Raw genomic sequence first — 20,507 nt, forward strand, 5'->3', positions numbered from 1 at the left:
CAATAAAAACTGACCTCTTGATGTCGATATTAAATAAATAACAAATTTTTATTTTTTCTCAATTAAATATAAAAAATAAAATTGAGAAATATTTTGAGTTAATTTTATTTAAATCGTCTTCCGGAGGACGGTTTTGTGTAAAATAAAAAACAAAAAAATTATAATGTCGACTTCCGGAAGTCAGTAAAATTAAATAGTATGTAATTAAATTAATTTTCATTAAAATATTTATATAGTGACTTCCAGAAAATTAATAAATTAATATTTTCAATTAACTTTAAAGAAAACCGTCCTCCAGATGACGGCTTTATATAAGTTAAAAAATAAATTAATATAAAATATCGACTTCCCGATGTCAATATTATTTAATTAACATGCTTACTTTTTATTTATCTTAAAATTTAATGTGAAACCGACCTCATGAGGTCGGTATTTTTTATTGAATCTAATTACTTTTAATAAAACCAACATCCATAGGTCGGTTTGTTTAAAATTGTAACACCCCGACTTTTCAAAACGTCTAAATTAACTTGTATACTTCGTGGAAAGATAAGGAGGGTGAGTAATAAATTAAGAATGATGTGGTATGTCATATTTTAAGTGTTTCAAGAGTTGTATCTCAAGTTTTGAAGTAAGGTAAGTCGCAAAATAAAAGTGGGCGAAAGTTATCGTAAGTTCCTTTTTAAAGATTTCTCTAAAATTTGGGTCAAATGTATTGGACGTTTTCTCCCAATATATAAAGAGTTAGAAGGACTATTACCCATTAAATCGAAGGCCAACGAGTCTAGTTTGCAACGCACAAAACCCCGTATCAAACCGACATCAGAGTAAAAAGTTATGAGGGTTTTACTAGGGACTGTCGGGGCAGAATCCGGGTCGGGTAAAAAATATGGTATGTCGGCTTATTTAGCGTTTAAAGCCATGAAAACATTTCATTTCAATTCCAAACCAGAGAGAAAGCTTAAGAGAGGTTCATATGGAGTTCTAGCATGATGAAGGTTAGTTTTGATGATTTCTACCATTAAACATTGCCCCCGTGCCTAGAAATGTAATCCCTACACGTGGCAATCGTTTTTCCCTTCTATTAGCTGCGTTTGGAGCTGGTTTTTGAAGATATAAATTTGTAGTTATTGGTGTTTCTTCAAGGTTTAAACTTGGTTAACTAAGGTAATCATCTCGGGACTCTTTTATGATTGTTTTTATGAATTTCTATGGACGTTTCGACAAGTTGGGGCAATATGGCAAATCTGCCGATATAAGATTAATTATGAACTATTTATAGGTGCGTACCAGCTGTGTATATATAGTGTTTGCGAAGCTTAGGACATAAGGAACAACTTTCGTGAAGGAACTACGGTCTTTCGAGCGTTCATTGGAAAGGTATGTTAAGGTTATTCCCTTCGTTCGACATGTTTCCTTAGAGGTAGTTAATGTTGGTGATCTTGTAGATGTAATTGTGAGTGGTTAGCTGATTGGGTGGTTATAAACCCTCATTTTAGGGACTCACGATCTGTTAAGAAAGACCCTAAGTTAGGAACGACTTAGAGATTATTCATACATATTTTTTAGAGCTAAATTGCTCGCCTTCAGCCTATTTAATTGTTTGTTGTCGCCCTTGGGGCTATTGTGGTTAGTTGTTGAGCTATGAACTGCCTATGGGGGCTGTAATGTTGTCTAATAGGACTATGTTATTGCCAAAGAGGGCTATGTGTTGCCCACAGGGCTATATTGATGCCAAAGAGTGTTATGTTTTACCTACGGGGCTTTTTTGACGACAAAGAGGGCTATGTATTGCCTACACGGCTATGTGATGCAAAAGACGGCTACATGCAACCCACAGAGCTATGATGCTGCCTAAGAGATGCTCTGCCTACGAGGCTATATCGTTGCCAAAAAGGGCTATGTGACTTCTTACAAAGACAAGGGGATACCGATAAGGTTATGTAGATTGATTTGGCACCTTCTGGGCTTATGAGGGACTAAGTAGGTGGTATGTTGTTTGTACCTCCCGCGCTTATGGGGGCTTGGTTAGGTTGATGTTTGATCATTATTGTATTTTATTAAATTCAGTAGTGGGTTGACATGCTTATCTAAATTTGATTTCCTTACCTGATTGCTTTTGGTATATTATGATACTTGCTCATTTAGTCTACAACCTTTCATACTCTGTGTACATTATTTTGTACTGACGCCCCATTGCCTGGGGAGCTGCATTCATGCATGCAGGTCCTGACAAACGACCGAGTAAACCTCCTCAGTAGCATGATTGACTTTTATCCGGTTGGCTAGCCCTTTTCCTCCGGAGCTGCGAAAGTTTGGAGATTTGTTAGCTTTTGTTGTGTATATTTTTATGGGTAAGCTGGAGCCCTGTCCCGCCAATACTTACTACTCTAAGAGGCTTGCATACTAGTGTGTAGGGGGTGTATAGCTACGTTATAGCCATGCTGGCCAAGGTTGTTGCTTTGCTGAAGCTTGTGAGTTGTTTGATGTATTGTGTTGATATATTCCTACTTTTAGTTTTGGTATAGATATCATGGTGGCCTCGACGGCCCAATCAGGACTTTTGTGCTAGTTGGCTATTTATTTTTATGATCTCCTGGGAGTAGCTGTTTCTTTTATAGATCAGTTGACAGGGGCCTTGCCAGTCGAGGGCTTAGTTTTAAGCCGAGATATACTTGTTTGTTTCCTTGATTGCGTGTGGCTGTCATGCGCTAGTAGCAAATGGTTTAGCAGGATCGGCTCGGGCCTGAGTTTTGGCATTAGGAGCCAGTTGCACCCCTCGAGTTTAGGGCGTGGCAAAAATATTCCTATTAATCATAATTTTGCTATTGTGCATAATACCAAATTTTCATTTTACACCTACAATTAATTGTTTCAAAAAGTGTAACAATTTTGTATACTTTTATATATAAAAAGTTAGAATTTGTGGAATAAACAAAAAAAACATCAGTAATCCATATTTAGAGTATGAAACTACGTTGATATGAATTAGGAGATAATTATACTTATATTTATAGAGTAATGTTCAAATTCTATCAGTCTATCGTCAAAATCATGAACATAATATCTCATGTAATGATGTAGAGGTGAAGAACCAACATATAATCCATTCGAGTATGAAATGCGAGATAATACTCATAGAAATATCATGATAACAATTAATTAAATTTTATACTTATAATTAATTGTTTAATTATTTATACGTATAACCTTCAATGTCTTATCTCGTTTTATGAAATAGACAATAGAACATCATAAATTACTGTACAAAACAAGTTCTATCAAGATTATTACGTTCGATCTGGAATGGATGTCAAGTGTAGTAATCATATCGTAGGCAATGACATGTAAAAGATAATTCATCGGAGTATGAAATACGTTGAATATACTCCTCGAGTAGTTTATATGAAATACATTATCAATTAAAGAAATACCGATGATCAATTGAAGGAGATTTATATATTAAATTTGATATTGATAAACTTTTGTTGATCAATAAAATTAAACTTCTATTGATGTGTAGTTAAATTAAATTTATAATATTTATTAAATATTTTTAAATATAGATAATTATTTTAAAAGATACCGACATCCCGTGGTCGGTAAATTAACACTTCTTTTTAAAAAAGAATGATAATCTCATAAAACCCTCATCTCTTTCACTCCTAAACCTCTCTCAGGCCCACCCATCCCCGACCCACCCCCAACCGGCGCCTACCCCACCCATTACGACCGACGCTGCCTCGATCAGCAGCAGCAGGAGGTCGCGCCACCTTCCCAGACCGGCGCGCCCCGCGCCTCGATCAGCAGCAGCAACAAACTCCGGCAGATTAGGTAATGTAGTCAAGCTCTTTTATTGTAATTCTTTTTATAGGGTTGGATGATATTATTAGTAGTATGTATTGCTGAAAGTTTGAATAAAAACAATAAATAAGTGTCATCAATAGGTTGGGTTGAACAGATTGAAGGGGTAATTCAATTGAGTTTGGTTGTTGTTCAATGTGGATCCTTTGATTGAGTTTATATATTAAAATTTGAACACTTTAATGTGTTCAATTGAGTTTGGTTGTTGACATGTTCTCTTTGATTTACTGTTAAGTGCCAAACTTTCCCCATAAGGATGTTGATTTTGGCAAGTTGGATAGTCAATATATTGAAAACGGTAAGAGAATGTTAAGTGCATGTTGAATTTGTGTCTAAACTAGTATGTTGCTGTTACAGAGTATCTATGTTTCAGTTGCTCTAATAAACTAGTGGCAGTTGCTCTAATAAACCAACCAATACAACACATGCCCATGTCATCATATACAATTCTACCTTTCCAATATTGGACAGTCATACCAATTACATGTGTATGCCTGACAATTTGATGTCAATGCTGATTTCTAACTCATTATACTGATTGTTCTTTAGAGATCTCATATATGTACAAGTATGACTCGAAATCTTGTGTTTGTGCATGAAATAAAGGAGTCTGCAAATACTTCAAGGTGTTCTAAACTCAGACTGAAGCACTGAATGGGTTTGACTACAAACTTCAATTGCATTAGTATTGCTTCTAATAAAGTATACCATCCAGTTGAATCAATTACAGTCTAAATGTAATAATCTGAAATTTGATGCAATATGAAGAGATTAAAGTTACAACTACAGTTTGGTTGTTGTTTATTGTCATGACCCGATTTCTCGAGTCATGATGGCACCTACTATGCCCTACTAGTAGGTACGCCAACCCGTAACCCAAAACATCAAGCAATGAGCGAAAGAGCAGAAACTAGCGAAAACAATAATCTAAACAGGACAACAAGGCGAAAGCAAACCAAAATAAATATATACAGAAATTCCTCCCAGAACCTGGAAGTCACTAGTACAGAGCTATCTAATAAAGAGTACAAGTCTCAAAAGTGGACCACAACAAAGCGTGTCTCAAAGGCAACAAGGCTAGCTAAAACAAAAGAAGGAGACAAGACAAACCCAAAATGCCAAGTGCTCACCCTCGTCTCCGAATCACAGCTGCAAAAGAAGGTTGAAACTAATCACCGCTGGTAACTGGTACTGGGACCTGCATCACAAAGTAGATGCACAGTGTAGCATGAGTACCAAAACAACAGGTACTCAGTAGGCATCACAGGCCGACTGAGCAAAAGGGTAAAAACAATAAGAAAGGATAGAATCTAGACACAGAAAGGTCAAAGCGGATATGAAAAGAAAGCACACGAGCATACCAGAAATAAACTAAGTACAACTAAACTAAACCTAACTGGACCCCATAAGCCCAGAAGGTACACTCGTACAAGTTTAAATAAAACTTGAACGGACCCCCATAAGCTCGACTGGTACACCGAATAACTAAGTCTAATGAGAAAGAAGAAGACCAGGCTTCCAGCCCAAAGTAACTAAGATAATCCATCAGACTCCACCATGCCAGCAGCGCACTCCCAGCCCAGCTAGAAAGAGTGACCCTAAGGGGCACCCAACCAAATAGTCCACTCCCGGCCCAGCTTGAAAGAGGGACCCGTGAGTGAGGTAGATATTGCGAATTGTCCTACCATGCAGTCAACCCAGCCCAGCTAGAAAGAGCGACCTGAGGACACCCAGCCAGCAGCACACTCCCAGCCCAGCTAGAAAGAGAGGCCCAGGGGCGATCGCCGATATCACCTAGTCTACCCAGCCAACGATACGCTCCCAGCCCAGCTAGAAAGAACGACCCCAGGGGTGATGGTATCTCTAATAGGATCCAATCCAACAACAGCCACCATAGAACGCCGTCCACTCTAAGAAATCATAGAAAAGGCTCCAAGGCTATACTATCTCAATCACACACCTTTAGTGATGCACCAAACCTTCGAGAACGCGTCGGGACTAGAGGGAGAAGATACAGAAGTGCAGCAAGCAGCGATAACGCCTAATCTAAGGCTCAAACTATCAGACTCAAGTCTGCTACTCCAGTCTACAAGGAGCTAAGTCATCCGAACGACGTCGGCATAAAGTCAAGGCTATCCAGCCCACACGGGTCATAAGTCTAAGGCAATGCTAGCCTAACCTAGACTAAGGACATCATGCTTACGGTTAAGGATAAACAAGGCATACAACACATAACGTACAAGCATACAATAGCATTTAGCACATAAGCATGCAACTCTACTAAACCGGTTAACATGATACTACACCCGAAATATGACCAATCGATCCTAACATAAGGTATCTAATCAAACTAAGGTAGTAAACTGGTACCCAACCCTAGTTCACTCCAATCGACATGTTGTTACACAATTAAGCTCAATCTAAAAGAAAAGAAGTGGTAGCCTAACTTAAGGCCGATCGCGCGCTCTCCCAATCACTTTACCGGAGGCGCGTGCGCGCTCCAAATCACTTTGCCGGAGTTTTTCCTTCCCGAACGACCTTTGAACGCTGCCACTCTATCGAATATAGAATCACAACGTTAGTACGGTCGTTTAGACACCAAAATCACAACAAATGGAGACGGGTCAAATTTGGATTCAAAATCAGAATCGGGGGACCCGCACCGAACTGTTCGGATTTGACTCCGTCAAGAGACCCAAAACAGTACCCTGTACTTGTGTTCCAAAATGGAACACAATTCGGGGCTCAAAACGCAGAAAAACCCAACATGCAAGGAAAAATCACATTTTAATCAACTTAAAAGAAAACATGCAGCAGTCTAAACTCGAAAGTTACGAGAATTGAAAGGTGCCCAGCACTCCTTGAACACTCTACGACAAAACCACGACAATTTCCAACACGTGGGACTTCGAATCACCCAAAACCGAGCTTAAATGAGTGAGATATGACCAAAACAAGGATGCCAAAAACAAAAGCTCGAAAAAGGGCCTAACAGTCAGGTTTATAACCAAATTTACCTCGAACGACGCACACCCGACAACTTCCGAACACTCTACAGCGAAGCCACCAAAATACGAAGCTCCCGCACTTCGAATCGCCTAATTCGGTTGAGAGATGAGAGAGTTATGAGTGTTTTAAGTTTGGAAAGGGTTGCTTATATTTTCTGCATTTATAGCAGATTTTTCTGCAATTTCTTTCCAAAACTTAAAACTTCGACGGGGTGCTCCGAACTCGTTCGGAACCCCGTGCATGCAAACGAAATATACAACCATACCAAATTCGATATTCCGGACTCAATGGCGCAATCGAAATTTCCATAAAAGGTCATCTTGACAAAAAGTGGGTCCCACACTCAAATGCATGTTAAGTCAAAGCCCACAAAAGGGCTCGGAAAAATATCGGAAACCTCGGGACACAAAAGAAGGGTCAATCTAGACCAAACTCAACATTCCAAAGCTAACCGCGCTGACGAAATTCTCATCCGAGCGTGTTTACTCAGAATGTTGACTAAAGTCAAACTTAGGCTTAAACTTAAAGTTAAAACGCCTAATCGCACCGACTCACACTGAAAACCTCGGGAGTCATGCCGACCATGCGACTAGCCTAAAATGACCTTTCTGGAGCTGATGGAATCGTCAGAATTGGATTATGATGTCATCTTCTTGAACTTTTGATCGAAAACGATTGTTCAAGGTTCATAAGCTTCAAAAACACTAAAACTTGCACAAAAGTCAAACGAACGACCAGGTGACCGAATTGTCAGTCCCAGCAAGTCATAAATGACTTGTAGTCGCTACAGAAACGCTCTAAACGACACACCGAAGGTAAAACACAGAAATGACCAGGAGGGTCATTACATTTATATGCATTAAAATTTGAACACTCTTGTTAGAATTCTTGGTTTCTCAACCCCGGACACAATCATGGTAACATATACATTACAATAACTAGTGGGAAAAAAAGAGCAAGTATTGAAAATAGGAGAAACCTATTTTGAATTATCAAGAAAAAGAAAAAACAACACAAACTTGTTTACTAACTGTCAACTGTTAATAATGACTGAAATCTCTCTATAATGACCACTAAAGAAATTTTCAATTGTTTCTTTTCGTGCTAGGCAACTGAGGAAGCTCAACATTTAAAAAAGTTGATAAAAGACTATACTGCTTCTTTCATCAAAGTAGGAGATAAGGTTTGGTGTTTCTAAATTTCTAAAGTTCAAGTACAATTGTTTTTTATAATGTGTTTGTGTCCATCTAGTATTGATACTTAGCTTTAATTTTGTGATAATTTATTTGTGTCCATCGAGTGTTTGTTTAGCATAAGTACCAACACTAGTTGATCCTATTGATGACAAAATTGAATTTTTTACAAAATCGATTTGTGTCCATCTAGTGTTGACACTTAGCTTTAAAAAGTTGTTAAGTTGTTAAAGTTATAAAGTTGTTAAGTTGTTTAAATAAGTTAAAATAAATAATGTGATTTAGTTGGTGGATTTAGTGTTGTATTAAGTCAAAACTAAACTAGTTAAAGAGTTAAAGTTGTTTAAATAAGTTAAATTAATTAATGTGGTTTAGTTGGTGGATTTAGTGTTGTATTAAGTCAAAACTAAACTAGTTGATATGTTATTTTTAAATATCAAATACCGTATCAAATACAAAAAATTAAAATATATATCAATATACGATAATATCAAAATCACAATATTAAAATTTTTTATATGGTATGATATTTTGGTATATACCATACCATGCAAATCCCTAATTTGCGCCTCAAAGCATTTCTTGAACACTCCAAAACTTGTCACAAAAATGCCTTTGAAAACACTGATTTAAAGATGCAATGAAAAATTCAATTGGTCCACAAATTTTGTAAATTCCCAAATAAGCCTCTTGACCTCAAGATCCTGTCTATTCACTCTTATGATATAGACTAGTTACAAAGAGCCCGTGCAACTGTGCAAGCACAAATTAAATATACATAACTTTATTTATCTCAATTTATGTGGCACAAATATACTTAGGAGAGTCAATAAATTTTTATATTTGTTTTAAATGTTATAAGTTGTTAATTATTGTAATTTATAACATTTTTTAATGTAATTTATAAATAATATATTTATTTGTCCCAATTTATATGGTACAAGTGAAATTTAAAGACTCAATTAAATTTTATATATATTTTTTAAATTATTAATTATTATAATTTATAATACTATTTTTTTCGTAATTACTAAACACATAACATACTTAAAAGAAAAATAAAACAAATAAATTTAAACAGAGAAAACTTTAAATATAAATCGAGAAAATCTTTATAGTACAATTTTTTAATACATAACATACTAAAAAAAACTAATAATAAAATAAATAAATTAAAACCAAGAAAACTACATATAAGTAGTAGAGGAAATTCAAGCAGAGTGTAAAAGTCACAACTCAACAACATAGGGTTCATCAAGAATTGGTTCAAAACTCACTGTTTGTGGAGTTTATTCAGATTCACTCAACCCCACATCAATCTCTTTCTCTACTAACCTCCAAGGTCCCTCTCTCAAGTAAGTTTCTCTGTACCCTTGTTGTTCTTTGGTTGTTAATTTCAATTACCTCAAAGAATTCTGAATTGTTAACAAAATATTGAAGTTGGGGAATTAATTTTTATTTAGTTGGAGGAATCTTATTGTAACAGCCCATATTATGCATATGCTAGTTCTATTCATGTGATACTTGACATAGCCTTATAGTATAGGTGAGGGACCATGTTTCTTATATGGTTAGTGTTGGTTCGTACCGCTGCATCCTATGTGAACTTGTCACAACTTTAAGATTGTCATAGTTATTATATGCATAGTAAGCACAGTTGCATGTTGGTTCTCTCGGGCCTTTAGGGAACTGACGTCCGTCTTAGTGGGAACTGAGGCGTGACACTTATTGTTAGTATGTTTTGTGGACTTGAGAAAATCCTTGGGATGGTGAAAGTTTCGATTTTTATCTAGTAGGGGAAAGAGAATTTCGAGAATATTTCCCAATTTTATGAATGTTTTAAGTTTATGAATGCGAGAATTAATCTGTTAGTGTTTCTTTGTTTACTTGTTAGATATCAAGAGCAGTTTCAAATTCCTTTTATCAACGAAAACCTCTGTCTGTTGTAGTCTCAATTGTTTTTTTTGTTTTTTTTTTACGTCTATTTTCCTTGTACAAATATTATATGCATTTTCTTTATCAATGAAGCTTCCTCTCTTCATTTTTCCAAACCGTATTTCTACATTAACACCTAGCTTCGTTCTAGCATTAATATGTACTTATATCACTTGGATTAATGTAACTATTTGAATCTTTAATCATCTAGGTCAGTCAGAATTATTTACCTTAAGCACTTAAATTCCACCTAGTTTGAATTTGTAGGGAACCTAGTTGTGGACCTCGAATGGTGCCTATTACTTTTCTTTTGAGGTAATTGGAACTCTTAACGATCTCAGGTTGTGGAGACTAGTAAATTGAATTATTTGCAATTAGCTGTAGTAAATAGGTTCCCTAATGCGCAATAAGGGTGTTGCCTAGTGGTCAATGAAGTGGATTGAGAACCTTAAGGTCGTAGGTTCAAATCCCAGTAGAGACAAAAAATAAGGTGATTTCATCCCATTTGTGGATGTTACCTAGTACCTCTTGGTAAGGGGTACATGTATCCCATGGAATTAATCGGCCCGGACACCACAATTATATTTAAAAAATTAGGTGTTCTAACACACCTTAACCCAATAGGTGACAACTCTTCTCTTTTAGCCCATTAAAAGAGTTGTCACATGTTGAAACCCGCTTTTGCGAGAAAATGGGGTGTGACACACTTTAGGGGGAAAAGTGAAGTATAGAAATAGCCAAGGACTAGGTACAAATTGGAAAATAGTGCATATACAATAAGGATGTGTAATGCAAAGAACTCAGAACACATACATACAGTATCTTGTACTAATACTGAGTTTGTACAATTAGTTTCTCAAGTATCTGGTTATCTTATTAAGAGTTGGCGTTATATCTAACAGGGAAATGAACACGGAAGAAAAAAGATTTAATCAAGAAGAGGAAGATGAGGAGGAAAATGGGAGAGGTCGAGAAGCATGGGAAAGAACTTATGCAGATGAAAGATCATGGGAGTCTTTGCAAGAGGATGAATCAGGACTCCTTCGTCTAATTGACAACAAAACTCTATCCCATGCTCAGTATCGACGACGTCTCCGCACTGCAACTGCTGCACGAATTCAGAAGGGTCTGATTCGGTACCTCTACATTATCATTGATTTCTCCAGGGTATGTAAAATCCTATATGATTGCAAAATAACTGCAGTATTGTAATTGGTTACTGACATTTAAAGGTTTTAATTTTTCTTTTGCAAGATATGAAAAAATTATTTAAGCATTTATAGTTATCTGTTTGTAAATGAGTTATCACCGGAAGAAGTTAATCAGGTTCAATTTCCCAGACAATCTGCTGATCTTCTTCCGATGCTAGCAAATTGTTTCTTAAGAAGGAATACAATAGGGTCCTTTTTAAAGAACCAGCAGCTCTTCGTTTTATGGATTTCTATTTGCATCTAGGGCTGAAGATTTAGTGATTGCAACTGGTTGATTATGCTATGAGATATTGATAAAGCCAAGTATATTTCTTTTTCTTGGAATGTCTTTGAGAAACCAACACTCTTAACTTTTTCAGAAAATCATGCTACTCTATGCCTATGCAATTGGGTCGTCTTTGATCAGTTTAATGAATATTCAAGTGAATACCTACTTTCTGTTTTGATGTCACCATATTTCTCTAAACCACGTTTTGAAATTCTAAAATTGTGAATTGAGTGTATAAGACAATTATTGCCTTTTAAAATGTCCCTTAATTGGGTTGTGCTTATCACTGCATTGGACGTTTTCTTTTATCATTGACAAGGTGCTGCAACAGACAATCTTAATCATTTGCATGTAAGCTTCTTGCTGATAGTTCTCCTTTCAAGATGTCAGAATCCTTGTTTTTTTGTGACATTTTCCTAGTTTTCTTTTTTTCACATTGCTCGAAAGTTTTTCTGAGCATCGGTTGCATCTACTTGATACTTTTCCTACATGCTTATATTCCGCAACACCTACGCCAACTTGGAAAGCTAGAAGAAAATTTTGAAATGCTTTGAGTACTAGAAATCTAGACATAATAGTAGAGACTTTTAGCGTTCATTTCAACTAAGTCTGGATGACTTTAAAAATGACTTTTGAAAGAGAGAGAGACAGTAATGTCTCATAATATCTTGAACTTTTACATCTTTTGAGTTAGTAATTGCTCACCTGAATTTTGAATTTAGGCAGCTGCAGAAATGGATTATAAACCAAGCCGAATGGTTGTAGTTGCTAGACAAGTGGAGGCTTTTATAAGAGAATTTTTTGACCAGAATCCCCTGAGTCAAATTGGCTTGGTGATCTTGAAAGATGGAGAAGCTCATTGCTTAACAGATCTTGGTGGCAGTCCTGAGGCTCATATCAAGGAATTGATGGGTAAATTGGGGACCTCAGGTGATGCATCCCTTCAGAATGGCCTAGATCTTGTGTGTGATCTCCTAAATCAAATCCCATCGTATGGTCATCGTGAAGCCCTTATCTTGTATTCAGCTCTTAGCACATGTGATCCAGGGGATATACTGGAAACCATCCAAAAATACAAAGCGTCCAAGATAAGGTGCTCAGTAATTGGTCTCTCTGCAGAACTCTACATATGCAAGCATCTCTGCCAAGAGACTGGTGGAATGTATTTTGTTGCATTGGATGAGGTAAGGAATAGATAGTTGAGCTCTGAAGTAGTGGCAATACGAGAACTTGTGAAACAAAAACTAATAGAATAAAGGAAATCTTTTGCTGGAAATTTAGGAGAAATTTGGTTCTAATAGCCTACTATGTAAAATGTCTCATTGAATGATGATTAACTAAATGTGGCAAGCATAATAATGTTAAAACTTTTTATGATTTGATTCGTTGTTATTGCTCTGTCAGCCTCATTTAAAAGAGTTGGTATTGGAGCATGCCCCACCTCCTCCAGCTATTGCAGAGTTCGCTGTTGCAAATTTGATTCAGATGGGTGTAGACACGTAATTTTTAACTGAACTTGATGTTTTACACAAATTTTAGTGGTTAAATATTTCTTTTACTTTTAAATTAAATATTTTGATTTTATCATATTTTAGTAAGTTTAGTGTAAAAATATTTGAAAACCACAAAAATAGAGTCATGTTTTAAGTTAAGTTTTGTTTTCAATTTATTCAAAAGATTTAAAAATAACAAAATATATGTTTATTTTAATTTTAGTTTAATAAATAAGCTAATATTTCTTAATTATAATTTATTATTAGCTATACAATTTTTGTTAGTTTAAAATATAATTAAATAATATCTATATTATATTTATTATATTATATTATATTGTATTATATTATATTATTAAAAATAACTAAATAATAATAACTTACCCTCACTCCCACTTTCTCTACCAATTACCCCACCCTTACCTACATTATCCCCATTATCCCATAATATATACTCCACTCAACTCCCTCAACCAAAAACACAGATACTACACCACTTCATCCATACACACGTACTACATACTCCCTATACGTACCACACACCCTAGATATATTAGCAAACAACACACAATCAGAAAGGGAACACGCAAAAAACAAAAGAAAACACAGAGAAAGAAAAAAGCAACCAAATACACAACACACACAAACGCAAGAAAAAAAAGATAACGGAATCACGCCCCAAACCAAAAACTCCATTTTTGTTTTATTCTTCTTTCAAACAATAATCATACATTCACATATTTTCTTCTTTTTTCATTACTACTTTATCTAAACACAACACATATACCATTGCAAACAACCTACAAAAGATTTGTGAGGGTTTTAATCGAGGTTCGATCAAAATTTTGCGGTACTTATTTTCTTCATTTGAGGTATAACTTTGCCTTAAATCTTTAATTTATTTATGGAATTTGATGTAATTATATGAATAGTTTTCTTATAGTTTTGTTTTATTTATAATTTGCTTGATATGAATATTAGATTAAAGAGTTATATCTTTGTTTACTAAATGAGGGTAACTTTAATTGATGATTATTTTTTATTTATTTATTTTTATTCGTTAGTTGTGACCTCTTAAAAATGAAAGATCATGGCATTGTTCTTGTCTTCATTTATATAATAATGAAAAAGTAAGGAATTGTTAGGCTAAACATAAGTAAATAAATTATTGTTGTTTTATTTTATCAAACAGAAAATGAGACTTATTTTTAACAATTCGGTATTGTGTTGTTGGATTAGAAAGTGTATGTTTAATTTTGACGTCAACTTTAAGAATGGTAAAGAATAAAATGATATGAAAATGATCCAAAATTTATTCTAAAAGTTTAGTATTTTACTTTATTTGCTTTTCTTTATAAGGAATAAATATTTTCGTTTAACGCTAGACCGAACACTTCGGCATGATAAAAATATTTGTTTCAATTAAGAATGTGGTTACACATCTTTTTTGAGATATTAAAATAAACTCAAGGATGCGATGACGCACCTTGTCCACTAATATAATTAGTATTAATTTAAGATAGTGACTTACAAAAAATAAGGTTATTAAGTGTGATGCAAAGAAGACAGTTATGTCTCTAAAATGTCAAGATCGAGAATGCAGTTATGCGTTCGGTTTAAGACAAATAAAAATTCAACAATTAAAAAATAAGTGAACCATGGCCTTAGACACAAATTATCCAAAACATATTAAAATAAGTATAAGTCAATAAAAGCGACCGTGCTAGAACCATGAGACTCGAGGGATGCCTAATACCTTCCCCTCGGTCAACGGAATTCCTTACCTGAATTTCTAGTTCGTAGATCAAAACTAAAAGAGTCATTTCCTATTGATTAGGGATTCGAAAAGGTGACTTGGAACACCACAACACAATTTCAAGTGGCGACTCTGAAAAATTAAAACAAATCAATACCGTCACTTAAATTGGAAAAAACTCTTCCGCCGCTGTGCACAAAAAGAGGTGTGACAATGGGGTTCCCCCAGAGAACAGCAGAGGGTGTCATTTCAATTTGTTCATGTCATAAAGAGGCTAAAGTTGGTGGTGGATACACTTGTCCGAGATGCAAAGCACGCATATGTGAGCTGCCTACTGAGTGTTGCATTTGCGGACTGACCCTTGTATCTTCTCCACATTTGGCAAGGTCATATCACCATCTCTTCCCAATAAGGCCATTTGATGACGTTTCACCCTCAACTCTGAAAGATTTTCACAAGTTACCAAAGAATTGCTTTGGTTGCCAACTGAGTTTTCTAAATCCTGGTAAGAGCACTCTTCTTATTTACAAAATCAAAACTATCTTGAGGTAAAAGATTTATGCCCAAAAACAAGGAAATCTGTCTTATTTTCTTACTCTTCAAGATTACTCTGTAAAATAACTACTGAAGTGAATCTGCGATCCAATGAAGCACGTGGTCACACAATATATTTGTAAAAACGACTTGCATTTTATGGTTCAGAATTGAAACTTCCAGTGGTAAAAAAGATTCATGCCAAAATGAGGAAATATGTCTTTTCTGTTTGCTCTCAAGATTGCATTGTAAGTAACCTTTAGAGTGAATCTGGGACCCAATGAAGCACCTGAGCTGGTCTTCTTTATCAAAATAAATAAATAAAAATGGAACACCTGAGATTTGCATTTGTTTTGCAGATATTATCATTATCCATGTATATGCTAGGATGTTCGATAATTTGATAATTTCAAGTAGAGTAGTTTATCAGATTAATCCTGGGTACATAACCCTGACCTGAAGCATCTGCTGTTGCTAAGGATGTCAATGAAGTTCCTTTCTTTTTTTTTGAAATTGGTAAAAGTTATATTCATCAGCATTCAGGGCTATGCTGGCCACCTCCAAAATTTACAAAAGAGTCATGGATAGTTACAAAGAACCTATAAAATCCACTAATTGGATTTCTTCTTCTATATTCTGTTCTTTACGCCAAAAGCCTAAAGTAGTATGAAGTTCCTTTCTTTAAGTTCATAGCTGCAGAGAATTGTAGAAGGCATTTACATAATTGTTTGTCATCTGAGATATCTTGTATCTGCATTTGTCCGATTTGTAAAGAACGAAAGAAAAAAAAAACACGCACTAATCATAACTGAGCTTTTGTTGAACTGAAGCAAAAGAAATGTCTCTAGTGTTCTACAGAAGAAACAAGATGTTTAGTTTCTAGAGCTTAAATTTTTCACGTTCAAGATAATAAGTTCTTTTGTGTCACAATTCTGTGCTTCTCGCTGATTGTTTGTAATTATGTCCTTTGAGGACTGTTTTGAGGAAAAATTTCAAAGCAATGTTGAAATTTGGTCTTTTAAGGAAGTAGCCTGTTAAACTAGTGTTTGTATTCAGTCAGATTGTTTTTTTTTTTTGCCAAATTTCTTGTAACTTGTGATGAAATTAAGAAATTATTCTGTAAAATGAGTTGTGCTTGGACCAAACATTAATTGGGATCATAAAACCTGGAAAGGAAGCAATTTGTCTCTTCTTAATGCAAGTCCTAATTCATAGACAACCCCTTAAAGTTCCCGCGACTTTTCATTTAGACACCTTAATTGAAACTGTTACGCAGCAAACACCTAGGGCGTGTTCGGTATGATGGAAAGTGTTTTCTAGGAAAATAAGTGGATTTCTTACTTTTTTTTAGATGAAGTAATTGATTCAATTCATGTCATCAAAAAGATACGAAGTAGTTACAAAAGAGTGAGTGTGTTCGGTACGCAGGCAAAATTTTTTATCCTAAAAGCATTTGTATATAATTTGAACAATACTATGAGAGGTGAAGGTGAAGCGTAGGGTGTGTGGGGTGGTGGGGATGGGGGCTACATGGGTGATGCTGAAGATGAGGTGTGTTGGAAAGTCGGAAGGACACTATCAATGTGGAATCCCACTTGTGTAACTTGTTTACATTTTCCAAAAAATGTGTTCGTCCATACCGAACAAACCCCCTAATGAGTAATGTATATCTAAAATGTGCCTATTGAACACGTCATGCTTAGCTAGTAAAAAATAAAATGTGTGAGTTTAATGTGAGGATGTGGCAAATTAGCAAATTGAACAAAACCACGTGACTTTTGAATCCAACTAATAAAAAAGGAAAAAGAAAACACTAGTTTTTGTATTCAGCCTGAATGTTTTTTTTTTCCGCCAAATTTCTTTTGACTGTTTTTTGATTCAGTCGATAGTATTCATTGAATTAGAGCAAATTTCAATAGTTCTGGAACAAGCTTCCACCACATCCCAACTTACAAAAAAAGAACAGGTACTACTACTATAGCAGAAATATATACTCTACAGGAACCATAGAATAATGATGATGGAGATGTATTGCGGCCTTCTCCTGTTCATCAACTCAAACCTCATACTAATTACACCATAATTTAACCACCACACCAAGCAGAATCCCATGTCCTTTACCAACATTAACATAACTGCTCTTCTTTTCTTGACAGCAAGACTTTTGCAGACTCATCAAAACTCAGAACCAAATCTCCCCTCTACCCCCAAAACCACAAAAGTCCTGTCCTGTCTCTTGAGAGCATCCCCACAACATCCATAGCAGTCACCCTCTTCCTACGAGCATGCTCAGTATAAGTAACAACATCACAAATCACATTCTCCAAGAAGATCTGAGCACCCCCCGAGTCTCCTCATAGATTAGCCCACTGATACACTTCACTGCCCCTCTACATGCCAAATGCCTAATGGCTGGCTTTGTGATTCAATGAATGTTATCACAGAGGACCTTACGGTGAAGCTTTGCTCCTCCCTTTCCCAAACCTTTTCCTCCCCTTCCACGACCCGACATGTTCAGTCAACCTTTAGTTTCTCTGAAATTGGAAGCTTCTGAATTTCTAAGAGTGTTAGGGAGACAATGATGAAGACAAATTTCTTGTAACTTGTGTGATGAATTAGGAAATTATTCTGTAAAATGAGTTGTGCTTGGACAAAACATGCTTGGGATCATAAAACCTGGAAAGGAAGTAATTTATCTCTTCTTAATGCAAGTCCAAATACATAGGCAACCTCTTACAGTTGCCGCAGCCTTTTATTTACACACCTTAATTGAAGCTGTTACCCATCAAACACCTAATGTATGTCTAAAATGTGCCTATTGAACACGTCATGCCTAGTTAGTAAAAATAAAATGCATGAGTTCACATGCGATGATGTGGTAAAATGGCAAATCGAACAAAGCCATGTAGATTTTGAATCCAACTAATTGAAAAAGGAAAAAGAAAACACTATCTTTAGAAAAAAAAAACCTCCCACCTTGTCATCTTCCCCAACCTCATCCTTCCTTCCCTTGTCTGGTTTCTCTCCGGTTCATTCCTCCATTTTCTTCCTTACCCCATGAAAATCTCTCCATAAATTTGCTCTCGAAATACCTCAAAAAATAAGAAAAAATAGAAATATGTCACTCTATTCTAAACAACACTAATCATGCCTATAAATACTCAAGTCATCCCTACCTTACTCAGCTGCCCAACAGTACAACTAAACCTCAATCCCAAGCAAGTTGGGGTCGGCTATAGGAATCCTCACTAACCATATTACTTCAGTTAAACCATCTGAGGCCAACATTATATAAAGTAATAGTAATAAAATCAAGCAACATAAAAAGTACTAGAAGTTCTTTATATTTTGCTACGATAAACAACTCCGATTAAAGTATAGGACATAAAGTAAAAGTGTTAGCATGACTAAAACATATTCTTAATTAATAGGTATCTCCTACATAGATCTTTTTCTTCCATTGTGCCCTATCTTTCACTAAGCCTTGCATGAACCTCACTAGATTGTAAATCTTTCAATACAACTTCCTTCCAAGTGATTTAGGTACCTCTTCCCTTTTTATTACTTTCTCTCACCACATATCTACAAACCGGTGGATTTGAAGTTCGATGCAAGACATAAACATGCCATCTCAAGTGACCTCTTATTTTTTCCTCGATGTGTGCTACTTGAACCTTCTTGTGAATGCGATTGTTTCTAATCTTGTCTAGTCTTGTGTGACTGCCCATCCATCTTAGCGCCTTCATTTCCATGCCACTCATCTTGATGTTTAACTTTAGAGACCCAACAATAGAGTTATCTTTTCTCAGGCAAAGTTATATAAACCACGTTTCAAGGCTACAAAATCACCGACTGTCGATGGATGCTTTGTTAGACTGAACAAATGAGGTTCATCATCTTCTTTTTCTTCTACTTGTTCATGGGTTGCCATCCCCTTAGTTTCGGTAAATTTAGGTGTTGATACAATAGTGGGTGTCAGGGGTTTTGCTTGAAATTGGAAGGCCGTCAATCTGTGGGGTTGGAATGGTGTAGTGAATCACCATTCACTATACTGGGTATGTTGTTGTTGAATGGTGTAGTGAATCACCATTCACTACACGGGGTATGTTGTTGTTGTTGAATGGTGTAGTGAATTTGCACTGGGTATGTTTTTGTTGTTGTTGAATGGTGTAGTGAATGGATGATGTGCTGTAGTAGTAAAAGCTGGGCGTTCTATTTATTAATGGTGTTGTATCCATTGATGAGTCTTGGTTTCTAATGGTATTTCTCTTATTGGAACTGAAGGATGCTAGTTGGTATTTTTCGCTGGTGGGATTCTATTTAGGAGGGAGAGATGAAGGCTGCGGTGGTTTCTGGTGATTGGTAGTATGTCCAAACTGATGTGGGGAGGTGGTGGCAGCAGCAGAGAGGAGCTGGAGGAGAAAGAAGAAAGAAATAAAACAAAAATATTACATTACAATTCATGAGCTCAAAACTGTGAAAGCCACTCATTCTGCCACATAACTGTGAGGTGTTCAAACTTCAAACGTCATATTTTGGATATACGTTAAGTTGTCTAAAAGATAATAACCTCAATCGAGGTGTCTAAGTGAAAAGGCGTGGCAACATTAAGATTTAAGGGGGATGTCCATATGTTTGGCCTAATGCAAACTTAATGTACAGGAGTCTCACTTTTTGCTTGTTCCACTTTTCTCTTTATGCATCAAGATATTCTCACTTTTTGCTTGTTCCCCTTTGCTCTTCATTCATCAGGATATTCTCACATTTTGCTTGTTTCACTTTTTTCTTTATTTGATTTGATGCAGGAAATTTGCCAGGTCCGCAGGTTGCTTGTCCAAACTGCAAACAACACTTCTGCCTTGATTGTGATATTTATATACATGAGAGCTTGCACAATTGTCCGGGTTGTGAGAGCTTAAGGAATTCCAAGACCATTAGTGATATGGAAGAATGATAAGGATGTCTATTTCTGAAGTGGTTTATTCCTCAAACGGAACACGCTAAATGGCAAAATGTAATGTTATGTTGGATGTCCTTTCCAAGTACCAGAAATCTTGTTTCACAGCATGTCGTGAGGAAAAGTCAAGCTGGCTGCTTTCATAGGATTTTTACAGTTGGATCCAGCCAATATCTATGGAACAGCTATGGGAGACACCACTAACAATCTCAAAGGTAAAACTTGTATGGTCTAATCCAACGTTTGGAGCAATGCAGGATCACGGCATAATGTATATCATTCATATG

General features: G+C 35.8%; 1 protein-coding gene across 1 annotated transcript; it reads left to right on the forward strand.

Moving 5' to 3' along the window:
- The first annotated feature begins 9,295 nt into the window (after positions 1-9,295).
- Positions 9,296-20,254, forward strand: LOC102601591 (general transcription factor IIH subunit 2). The gene is made up of 6 exons (XM_006366421.2): positions 9,296-9,421; positions 10,904-11,168; positions 12,203-12,664; positions 12,885-12,969; positions 14,935-15,234; positions 20,069-20,254. The coding sequence occupies exons 2-6, from the start codon at positions 10,908-10,910 to the stop codon at positions 20,215-20,217; spliced, it is 1,257 nt and encodes a 418-aa protein (XP_006366483.1). The 5' UTR covers positions 9,296-9,421; positions 10,904-10,907; the 3' UTR covers positions 20,218-20,254.
- Positions 20,255-20,507: the final 253 nt, after the last annotated feature.

This window comes from Solanum tuberosum, unplaced genomic scaffold (assembly GCF_000226075.1).
Source record: "Solanum tuberosum cultivar DM 1-3 516 R44 unplaced genomic scaffold, SolTub_3.0 scf00639, whole genome shotgun sequence".
Lineage (NCBI taxonomy): Eukaryota > Viridiplantae > Streptophyta > Magnoliopsida > Solanales > Solanaceae > Solanum > Solanum tuberosum.